Source organism: Bombus bifarius, unplaced genomic scaffold, assembly GCF_011952205.1.
Source record: "Bombus bifarius isolate JDL3187 unplaced genomic scaffold, Bbif_JDL3187 scf7180000007968, whole genome shotgun sequence".
Classification (NCBI taxonomy): domain Eukaryota; kingdom Metazoa; phylum Arthropoda; class Insecta; order Hymenoptera; family Apidae; genus Bombus; species Bombus bifarius.
In genome coordinates this window covers 176,738-188,205 of record NW_022884354.1, presented here as the reverse complement: position 1 = coordinate 188,205, position 11,468 = coordinate 176,738, and the positions used below count along the sequence as shown (strand labels likewise).

Here is an 11,468-nt window from a genome sequence, read left to right as displayed (position 1 = left end):
TCGCATGATACACAATACGTTTTCAATTATGGAGTGTAAGCAAAGTTAACAAATTCGGAACTATTGGTAAAAAGATTTAATCCCCTTCTCTTATCACTGTAATTGATATCTTAAAATTTTTACTTAAAAATAACTTTCCTTTACGATCGTATTATAAACCTTGCCAACGAAAACTTCACGTGTTCTTTTGTACAATCATTTTTTAGAATATATCTTCAAATGTAATGTTGTAAATTATAGAAAACTAATATATAATCGGATTTTGTTATTCTGTATCATAGAAATATCATAGAAAAGTTTTAGATTTGATAATTATGTGATATACATATGTACGTATAATACTTTTGTTTGAAGTTGAAGTTACAATAAAGTCGGAAATTAGCGTTGCGAAAAAATATTTATATATGTAACACTTATATTACTTAGAAAAATATACGACAAAAATATAATACATATTAAGGAATTGGTTTATCATAGTACGTTCTGTTTACTTTTAGATAAGATTCTCGGTTCTATAAAGTAGAGCCAGTTCACTATTTGGCCGCCATATTTAAATTTCTTTAAGGCATCTTTTATAATAGAGGATTGATTGCAAAGGTCATAAATACCCAAAAACCATAAATCATAACATAAACTAGGATTATGATTGACCACCCCATAAAATTTGTAATAAGTAATTTACAATATTTTTGATAAGAATAAGTATGAAAGCTTGAAAATTACTCGGTTTAATAAAATAGAAAAACTAGTAATACCCCATTTTCTCAGTAATGTAACAGCATCGATGACGTATAATTTGTGAAAAAATACGAATTATGTAACGACTGTACGTCGTAGAAATGAAACAGAGTCGTTTGCTTCTTCATCATTGTCTGAGACATGGATAAACGGAGATATAAATGAGCTCCTTTGGTAATACGACACTGTCGCATTTCTTCAATGTAAAACTTTCTATTATACTCTAGCTTGCTCCGTTAAATCCATTGTCATTAACAACGAAGATTACAAACGAAAATCTAATATAGCTAAGAACACGACAAAATATTAAGAAATTAGTGCACGAAGAAAAGTATTAATTTTTTATATTTCATTATTTTTCTTTCGCATATTGCTATCGTCTAGTTACGTTTATTGAAACACTGATGTACGTACTTTTTTTAAATTATGAAATCAGTAGTAAGGCAAAAAACGAAGAAATGAAAGTGTAAAATCGGATGTAACAGTAAAACGATTTTTTTCTTTCTTAGAATCAGTCTATCTTCTTACAGTCAAAGCTTAGAAATTGAATACGTTGTCGACTGTCGAATACAGTAAATACAAGGACAGAATTTTTTCATGTGTTAGTTTACAATAATTGATTACTTCGTGTCTTCGTGTAAGAGCGCAGAATTAACAAATGTTGATTTGTTGCATCAGTTTCTTGAGCACTTATTTAACGAACACATATATTCGATATATACACCCATAAATAAAAACCGTCACCTAAATAATTATTAAGAGCATGTTCGGATATCGTAAAAACATCTGTTTTCTTGTACTTCACATACGTACAATTGTAAATTCGCATACTTCTTTTTTCCATTAGTATTAAGAGATGTGATCTCCATATTGAACGCATATGTGTATGAATAATATCGTGAATTAATTGAAGCGCGGTTATCCCTATTATCTAAAGAGATCTCTTTAGCAATTTCATTAAATAATAATGAAAATAGTTTTTTGTTTACAGAACATTAAGTTCATCTTGTTTGATATTCTTTCTTTTTTTTATATAATAGAATAAAATATACAAAATTATGATATATTAATTAGTTTATACGATTCACATTAAAATATTTGTCGACTTTTTACTCGTAATTTTAATGTTTACACGGCTATAGACGTACAAGAAAAGAGTGGCTTCGTTGTGTAATTTGACAAATGAAAGTGTAACATATATTGTTCATCACCTGAGAAAAGAATCCAAACTTATACATAGAAGAGTAATAAAAACACGATAAAAGAATGTAATCGAAGTATATCGTGGAGAAAAATAGATATACGTACAATAAAATGTATATTTATGTACAGTATTTGAAATTGCTACGAGCTTATAGGAACCCTGTTGATAATGTCGACAACACGAGTGAATTTATTCTGTGTCCGAAATATCAACCGAATATATAAAATACTCGCTTACGTATATACATGTTATAGGTAAAGTCCAAACTTTAGTTTTATGTGAAAGTTTGAATTGAATTTTATACGATAAAACGAAGATTTATGTGCGAACGATACGAATACTAAATATAATACCATTCGTTGTATTAATCATTTTAATTAATCTACCATGAACGGAATCATTTGTGAGATTCGATTCGATAAATTGATCTTTATATTAGGAAGATATACCTTTTCAGAACTTTGTCAATAACAAATTGACTTTAGTCCGCAGATTGTGCTCATGATTATATTATGAAGACTTACAACGTATTTCTAGTTATTTACAAATTAAATATTTGCTCACGGACTTTACCCATAACGCATGTAATTGAAGTAATTGCTTTAACCAGCACAATTATTTACTTTGAAATTGACAAAGATATAGAAATACTATGCTTTTCTTTTTCACCAAATTTATACGATTTTTTTAAAGATATTTTACATCACGCTGCAATCAATCGACAATTAGATGTGATGATTGAAACATCGTTTCGTACGTATGAATATAAAGATAAACACGTTCATCGACACCTAAATTTACATAAAAAATCATGCTGGTCTTCGATATATTCTAATCCATACTGATATATGTACACTGCAGTCAATATACATCAATAATCAGGCATGTATACGATTGCGTGGTCTAATTAGACCAGTATATTATCACAAAATAAATGCTAAAAATTAAATGTCCTATCAATTGTCTTCTTTCTTTTCAACGTTGAACGAATAGATCCGATATATATACTTATATATCGATAAAATTTATCTATCACTGTATTGTAGATTCATTCGAACAACCCTTTCCTACTTCAGCTAAAGAAGATAAAAAATGGAAGAATTGATTCCAAAACGAAATCGTAATTTGTTTCAACCAGATTCAAGACAGAGTGTTACACGTTCGAGGTCTCTGACAGCAACAAAGACTTCGAAACCTTGCCGCTGGGCTAGACTCTTCTGATCACCGTTCTTCGACACTCTCATTTCCACCACTTTCTTGCTGAGGTCTCGCGATTTGGTACGTGATAAGATATTCCGGATATGCTTGTTCGCCTCTATAGACAACATATTCGGGGAAAGCTAAACCACCTTGGGACGGCCTACCCATTACACTATGGTGTCCTGGCGGTGCGTGAGCCATTTTCATCGCGGAAAATTGCAAAAATGATTTTCCCAGTGTGACACGACAGAGTAATAAATGTCTGTAAATGATATACATAATATTACAAGTGTAAGGAATAATAATAATGATTTTAGAATAATTTAAAGTTCAAAATTTATTCGTTTCTATATGCTTACCTATGACAAATGTAACAACTTCGGTCCTTATGAGCAGGACATCCAGTACCTCCACATATTCCATACACATATTGATTACTTTTACTACTGTGCTCCGCAAAATAAATTCCGGCGCCGAACATACCGCCGATATACGCATGTCGTTCATCGAAACCCTTCTGAACGATCGCATTAATAAATGGACTACCATGAAATAACATCCTCTCGTTCGCCTGTGGCAAGCTCGATCCAGGAGTAGTCCTGGATCCAGTACTCGGAGAAGAAGGCGCGGCTGCACCAACTTCCTCAGCAACTTCTTGTCTTCTATGCGCGTAACGTTCCCATAATTTACGATTTTGCACTTTTTGTATCTATTTTAGAAAAATCATAAATGAATTATTAAAATTGTTAGCTATTATTCGAGTATATATTTTACAATCACGTATAACAAACCTACCCTAATTATGTTATATCGAGAAAATATACCACCAGAATGGCCATTATCTCTATGTTGTCTAATAGTGCTTTGCATTTCTTCCTCAACAGCTAGAAATTCTTTATCCTCAGCTAATAAGTCTACTAATAACGTCCCCGGTGTAATAGTCGGTTGCCACGGAGTACCGGCAGTTGTATTTAAAAGTTTTTCCATGCCTTTGATTAATTTATGTCTATAACCATACGCGGATACCCCAACTTGTTTCAGATCTTCGTGACCCATCTCCGCTAATATATCTAACGTAATCTGTTCACGTTCGAACAATTCTAATAAATGTTCTAAACCAAGGCTCTGAAGAAAACCGGCTACAGTCGTAATATTCGAATTATCTTTAGAATCTTTGGAATCTCTTTCAGAACACGTCTCAGATGGCGGCATTGGACTTAAACAAGAAGATGGTCTAGCAAGTGGTACGCATAGAGTCATAGCTGTTCCAGAAGGCATAATGACGGTTTCTTGAGTAAGTGGTGGTGGTGGTGTAACTGGAACTGAACAAATTTCAATGATATACACACGTATATACACACGCATATATATATATATATAAACATACAAATATATTTGTAATTGTAGATGTATCATTGAAATACATTTACCCGCAACGATACTGGGTGGCCTACTGTTAATAGTATTATTACCATTACTATTTAAGTTAATGGCAACTCCGACGCCACTGTTACCAGATGGTATTGACGGTACTACTTGCTGTGAAGCCATAGCATCTTGTAATAAGCATCTTACATCGTCAGCGCAAGCTAGGTCCAAAGGAGTTTGTCCTTCTTGATTTTTCGAGAAAGGATCCGCGCCATGTGCCAATAAAAGGGCACATAGCTGTGTCCTACCTTTCTGTGCTGCTTCGTGAAGTGGTGTAAAGCCCCATTTGTCAGTAGCGTTTACTACGGTATTATATTTGATGAGTAATGCGGCAATATCTAAATGACCGTAACTTGAAGCATTGTGCAAAGGTATCAATCCTCCTTTATCTTGAGCATTTACGTCTGCTCCACGTTCAAGCAAAAACTCGGCTACGTCCATATTGTTGTATCCCGCTGTATTAAGGTATTAGCAGGTTATATTGCGTGAATCAATACAAAAAAAAGGAAGATAAAAATTAAGAGACTTACCGGCTAAATGTAATGGAGTACTATTACGACCTTGTGCATCCCTACAATTAATATTATCTTGTGTAACAAGTCGCTGTACTCTTGCTAAATTTCCTTTTTTTGCTGCATCTAAAAGTGCACTATTCCCTCGTAATAAATCGGCTACGTCTTGATCATCATCTCTTACTAAATCTAAAGGTGTTGCGCCGTCTCGGTTCTTTTTAGTGGCATCTGCACCGTGTCTCAATAACAGGCGAACTATTTCATATTTTCCTTTAGCTGCAGCTTCATGAAGTGGAGTGAATTTCCACAAATCCGCAACATTTACAGATGCACCATGTTTTACCAACAATTCCGTTACTTCATAATGACCATAAGAGCAGGCATTGTGTAAAGGAACGAGTCCACTAAATATATAAAATTAAATACTTTCTTTGATTATTGTGTTTAAATAACTATATAATAAATTGTATAACGAACTACTAACCCTTTATCTTTGGCGTGTACATCTGCTCCATGTGCCAATAAATATTCAACTACAGGCACTCTATTAAATCCCGCTGCAAAATGCAGCGGTGTGGAATGCCGACCATCTAAATCTCGACAATTAACAGCCAATGGATTCGTCCGTAAAATTCTTTCTACTGCCGCTAAGTCGCCAGATTTACTCGCTTCTAATAGCTGCGCTTCCGCGTCGTCTGTCCCACTCGGTGGATCTGTAAAATAAAAATGAGAATAGAAACATTCTTCAGGTGGAAAATATTTGGTATCTGTAGTGAATTAGTTTCGAACCTTGTAATATTTTAAGGACATTTTCTGCAGCTATTTGTGCTGCAGTATAGCCCTGAAGTGATACTATAGATGGATCAACATTGTATGATAACAATATTCTGCAAGCTTGCACATTGTCTTCTCTAACACACCTGTTTATGCAATAATATTTTTTTTAAGTAAGAGAATCATATATTTTCTCATCATAAAATGAAGAAATAAAAAAACTTTAAATGTTCTAGACAATTCACAGTACCTGTGTAGTGCAGTTTGCCCTAATCCATCTAAAGCATTGACTTTTGCATTATGTCTAAGTAGCACATCCATTGCATCATAATGAGAATGATCAGTAGCAACATGAAGAGGTGTAAGATAGTCTTTATTTTTCTCATTTAAGGCAGCATTTTTCCTAATTAAAGATTCTATTACTTGTTTTCTCTTGGGATAAGGAGATGCAACGGCATAGTGCAGTGGTGTATCCCCAGTGTATGGGTGTTTAAAGTTTACAACTTCTTGGGACAGGTACTTTTTTAATTTAGTAAGATCTGCCTGCCTGCAGGCATCCAAGAGGCAGTGTCCCTTGTATTCGTCTACAATTAAAGTGTATCTAACAAAACCATGTTCTGTGTGCTTTTCTAGAAGAGTACTATCGACATAGGAAACATACATGTCAATCTTTCTTGTAATTCCAATGTCGGGGCTACGTCAATGGCGCTTTTACTGTGGCAGTTTAATTGAGTCGGATCGGCGCCCTCGCTTAAAAGCAACGAGCACACCTCAACTCTGGATTTGCTAGCAGCTTCATGTAGCGGAGTAAATGCCCACAAATCGCTGGCATTAACTGCTGCACCGTGTTTAAGAAGTGCTTCAGTCACTTCAAAGTGACCATACGAACAAGCATTGTGAAGTGGTACAAGACCTCTATAACATAATCATTGGAAACAAATTATTTCATATGTCAACTTTTAATAATTACATTAGATAATGCTGGAGTTAAAGAGAAATTTACCCTTTATCTTTTGCATGCACATCTGCACCATTTTGCAATAAAATTTGCACCAGTCTTGACCTATTGTATCCAGCAGCTAAATGCAATGGAGTAGATCTTCTGCCATCACTCGCATGACAATTTACATTTAAAGGATTCAGAAGTTGTAAAAGACGCTCCTCATTTCCAGATCTTGCTGCTTCTAATAATTCATCCTTCTTATATTCTCCTGTTAATACTGGTTTAGTTGCAGGATCTGCCAATTCTAATGCCGTTTTCCCTTCTGTATTTCTTATATTGGCATCTGCTCCATGTTGTAGCAGAGCAATACACACGTCTATTTTACCCTATTAGAATAATCAGTATATTAGATTTAATAAAATTGTCTTGAAATTAAATGAAAATTAGTAAATCGAATGGAATAAAATTATACTTTAATTGCAGCTTCATGTAAAGGTGTATAATTCCAATTGTCTCTAGTGTTTGGATTAGCCCCTGCTTCTAAGAGCAGTCTTACAACATCAGAATGTCCAAAAGAACAAGCATTATGCAAGGGATGTAGACCTCCATCGTCACGTGCTTGAATGGATGCCCCAGCAGACAGCAAGAATTCTACTACATTTATCCTACCATAACCTGTATATTAACAATAAAAAATAAACATTAGAAACACAATATTAACAACAACAATTTTCTCAGTCTTTTCTTCTTATAAAAAATATGTTTATCTTCTATTATTTCAAATAACATTATTTAAATTATAAAATGACAACATTGTAAACTAAGTGTTCTAATTATTTTAACTTTTAATGTAACGATGAAATCGTACGTTGCCAATCATAAGTGATGTAATAAGGAAAATTCTAAACTATATATTAGATATTATCAATGTAGAAGGATAAGAAAACTTGGTACAAAGATTATGTTCTTCATTTGCGAAATGTAGAAAATATGAGTTTGTGTCCAACAATAATTATTTTAGTTCTTTTATACTACAAAATATATTTAAATTTCATTATAAATATATTCGATTTCGAAAGAATTATTCAAATGGTAATATGACAACATTGAGAACTAAGTGTTCGAATTGTTTTAAGTCCGCGACATGACAACGAAATCTTATGGTTTCAATCGGAGGCTATGAATCGAAGGAAATTCCAAGTTGCATATTGGATTTTATCAATGCAAAAGAGCAAGAAAAGCTGGTGCAAAAATGATGCTTACCAGCTGCAAAATGCAGAGGGGTGGACTTGCGTCCGGCAGTGTCTCGAGCATTGACCGTCTTCGGTGTAACCAACGCCTTTACCCTTGCAAGGTCTCCGGTTTTACATGCTTCGAACAGTTCCCTAAGAGGATCGGTGTTTCCAGATTCCGATAGGGAATCGGCATTTGTCAACGTCGATCTACGTCCTGCCATTTTACACCGCCATTTTCACGCCACTATCCGACAGATACACTTCACTGTGTATGGCTCATAGTGTTGAAAGCTTTCACGACGACACCGAGATGAGTTGCTATGGTACAATCTAGTGGCGCCGCCTTACACCCAGAAGTGATCATTTTTTAAAAGTCCCATAGCATGAAGTACATTAGTATTAGTAATTAGTACATAATTATATTGTTGGATCTAGATGCAAGAAAGGGCCTCAGTACCCAAAAGTAACATTCAAAGAAAACTTAAGGCATTACGAAATTAAATATTTTTTTATCCATGATGGTATTTCTTGAAAACTGTTTATAATGTTTAAAAATGTAATATTCCTTCTCTGTATATTTAGTATTATAATAGTATTAATGATATAAGAAATTAATGAATAAAGATACTCATAGTCTTCTCTCGTTATATAAAATAGAAATCTATTATTCTCTAGAATAGGGATGTTATAATTGTTTGATAAAATTATATTATTTAACAAAGACAATATTATGATTCAAAATCCTTTTTGTAATTTTCTTCTTATATATATGTATATATATATATATATAGTAGTATATAATAATATATAATAGTAAGAAATACGCAATAAAATAACATTTATTAAAGATTGTATAATTACTTTCTTTAGTTGTCAGTCTTCTGATAAACTAACAATATATATTTGTGTGTGTATATATATATATATGTATAAGGAATCCATATTTTGTACACAAATATTTTTTTTGTATGTCTTTGGAATGCCTTTGGAATACAACTTATATATGTTTAATTTATGATAACAGTAGTATGTTGTATGTACAGTTATAAAATAATATAATTAAAAAAATAGTACAGTATGATTAATGAATCGTTTTATAAAAATGTATTTTTACTTATGCAAGTTGTACCTGCATCCTATGAGTGTACAATACACTTTAAAAAGGTATTATTAGGAAAATGAAACCTATTTATATAACTACGAATAATACTAGTATTTTTTATATAATACAATGTATAGGGAATGTTTGACAAACCAAATACCACAGGTTTTATTCACATTTCCCATTATCTCTTATCTGTGCATAATGCAAAACGATTTAAAAAAATGGTTACATGGCCAATTCTGAATAAGATGGATGAGAAAAGATACCGTATGGAAATAAGAGAATATTTTGCAGTTTTAGCAAATGAGAATCCAGATATAAATTTTCCATCAATACTTATGTCTCATTTGCTACAAGCAGGGGGAAAAAAGATTTTAATTCTTATGTGGAAAATATCAGAAATTAGCTTAAAAGCTTACATTAGTAAAACATGTAAATTTTTATTTTCGACATAAGTTAATATCATTCATATTTGCTAATACATTGATGATTAATTCTGTGTAGGTCAAATTGAATTATTACAAGCTCCTAATATTGGTGATAGTAAGCACATAGTTCAAACATATTTTACCATTAAAAATATAGAGAAGGATAATACTATTTCTAAATTTCATGAAAACACAAAATTAAGTTTGAAATCCTTTGAACAGTACATGCGGTAAAATATATATATCTTTATTTTATATCTCAAAAATATTATAAAAATCTCAAGACATATATGTTAGATAAAAACTTTGTTTTTTTAGGTGTAACGCTATTGAGTTAATAAAAATACAGACTGCTATTTTTGAAGTAAAAAGTAACATAGAGAAATTAATATCTAAGCTTCCAGTAAATTCATTAATTGCAAAGCGATTAATGGATATTGATGATACAGAAATTATAAATTGTTTGTATTTGATATTATAACATTTTATACTAATAATTAAGCTAATTTTAAAACTAAATTGTAATATCTACGAATTTATAAATTTTCAGCATGGAAGAGAAGTGTTGCTCAAAATATTAAATTTTTAAACCAAAAATATTTGAAGCTTAAAAAGCTAGAGACTTTTAGTAGCACATTACAAAATTTAATTTCAAATTTATGTGTAAACTGCATATTCCTTGATGGGAGAAATCTTCAAAAAATAAATAGTAAAACACTTTTGTTGTATTCAAGTAACAATATCCAGGTAAAAAATATAAAAATTAAAGTATATTTCACATAAGGATTAGAAAGTTATCTAAATAATTTATAATGCATTTAATTTAAAGCTTGGTACTGGATTATACATAAAAAAATGTTTAGTATTTAAAATCCTATTATCAATATTTGATCAAATGCTAAAACAAATAAAATATTATTTAAAAATGGATAAGTCATCAGATATATTAAATTGTGATAAAGAAATAATACAGCATTGTAAAACAGTTAAATCTCTAGAAGAGTCATTTGAAGAACTTATGAAACAAGTTTCTAATAATTTATACGATGTACAGCATAGTTTACAAAAAAAAACCATAAATTATACATTAGATGAAGATATATTAAATTTTATGGGTTTAGACACAATTTTAAATTCACCAGAACTTAATTTATGTACTGACTATATATGGGAAGAAAAGACAGCAAATCAAATATTGGTCTCTCCAATACAAGGTAAGGTTTCTTATCAGATAAATAATAAACTTTAATATTTAAAAAATTATTTTTAGGGAAATATAAATACTTGTTTAAAAGACACAAATGCAATATTCCATTTGAAAGATCAACAAGATATCAAGTTAATGATAGCCTGGAGAGTGTCACACCAAGCTGGGAATCTCCGCAAAAACAATTAGTATACAAAACAACCTCTGTTAATAGACTCAGTGTTTCTCCAAAATATTCTAGATTATTTTCCACTAGTGATAGAAAAAAGAATTATTTGAAAAGTTTGTAATAATGTTCTCAAAGAAAAAAAGCTAATATGTTAGTATATTTAAGCATAAAAATTTTACATATCTTTTCAGATAATAATGCAGCATCTACTCCAAATAGAAATATAACACCAAAAAAATCTAGCATTCAAATTCCAAACACACAAGAGATAAATATAGATGCTGCAATTAAAGATATTTTTGATCTTTCTTGTAAAATTGCGGATGTTGTAGTTTCCATGTCTAAATCTTAATTCAACTTACAATTAGTAGTTCCACATTACAAGGATGCCATGCAATTTGAGAAAAAGTAAACACCAAAGTAATTGGAAATAATGTATTTGTTGTATAATATATATGTACATTTCAAATTAAATTAATGAAAAATCTATTTTCACAACAATTTGTTTTTCTTGGTTTAATAATT

The 11,468-nt window shown here is 31.4% G+C and overlaps 2 protein-coding genes across 5 annotated transcripts; one reads left to right on the top strand and one right to left on the bottom strand.

Annotated features, from left to right (window-relative positions):
• Positions 1 to 1,210: 1,210 nt before the first annotated feature.
• Positions 1,211 to 11,400, bottom strand: LOC117210211 (poly [ADP-ribose] polymerase tankyrase). Of its 4 annotated transcripts, none has more exons than XM_033453015.1 (12): positions 11,306 to 11,400; positions 8,063 to 8,377; positions 7,272 to 7,474; positions 6,860 to 7,185; positions 6,518 to 6,771; positions 6,107 to 6,440; positions 5,872 to 6,002; positions 5,567 to 5,795; positions 5,101 to 5,486; positions 3,938 to 5,025; positions 3,502 to 3,851; positions 1,211 to 3,404 (listed from the first exon to the last, which is right to left on the bottom strand). In XM_033453015.1, the coding sequence occupies exons 2-12, from the start codon at positions 8,253 to 8,255 to the stop codon at positions 3,164 to 3,166; spliced, it is 3,735 nt and encodes a 1,244-aa protein (XP_033308906.1). In that variant the 5' UTR covers positions 8,256 to 8,377; positions 11,306 to 11,400; the 3' UTR covers positions 1,211 to 3,163. The 4 variants fall into 4 exon arrangements, with proteins under 4 accessions (XP_033308906.1, XP_033308920.1, XP_033308915.1 ...); XM_033453029.1 differs by lacking the exon at positions 11,306 to 11,400 and having other exon boundaries at positions 3,938 to 4,464; positions 4,819 to 5,025; positions 8,063 to 8,490; XM_033453024.1 differs by lacking the exon at positions 11,306 to 11,400 and having other exon boundaries at positions 3,938 to 4,464; positions 4,573 to 5,025; positions 8,063 to 8,489.
• LOC117210234 lies at positions 8,869 to 11,432 on the top strand. Its single transcript, XM_033453047.1, has 8 exons — positions 8,869 to 9,198; positions 9,274 to 9,571; positions 9,644 to 9,797; positions 9,886 to 10,028; positions 10,118 to 10,314; positions 10,397 to 10,781; positions 10,838 to 11,056; positions 11,135 to 11,432. The coding sequence occupies exons 1-8, from the start codon at positions 9,112 to 9,114 to the stop codon at positions 11,293 to 11,295; spliced, it is 1,644 nt and encodes a 547-aa protein (XP_033308938.1). The 5' UTR covers positions 8,869 to 9,111; the 3' UTR covers positions 11,296 to 11,432.
• The last annotated feature ends 36 nt before the right edge of the window (positions 11,433 to 11,468 follow it).

Excerpts from the sequence above, each read along its gene's own strand:
- LOC117210211 (XM_033453015.1), bottom strand. The coding sequence starts at position 8,255 with ATGGCAGGACGTAGATCGACGTTGACAAATGCCGATTCCCTATCGGAA. Across the intron at positions 6,772-6,859 it reads GTGCATGCAAAAGATAAAGG|AGGTCTTGTACCACTTCACA; the intron begins GTAAATTTCTCT and ends ATTATGTTATAG. Across the intron at positions 5,487-5,566 it reads GTACACGCCAAAGATAAAGG|TGGACTCGTTCCTTTACACA; the intron begins GTTAGTAGTTCG and ends TTATATATTTAG.
- LOC117210234 (XM_033453047.1), top strand. The coding sequence starts at position 9,112 with ATGATTAATGAATCGTTTTATAAAAATGTATTTTTACTTATGCAAGTT. Across the intron at positions 9,572-9,643 it reads AGCTTACATTAGTAAAACAT|GTCAAATTGAATTATTACAA; the intron begins GTAAATTTTTAT and ends AATTCTGTGTAG. Across the intron at positions 11,057-11,134 it reads AAAAAAGAATTATTTGAAAA|ATAATAATGCAGCATCTACT; the intron begins GTTTGTAATAAT and ends ATATCTTTTCAG.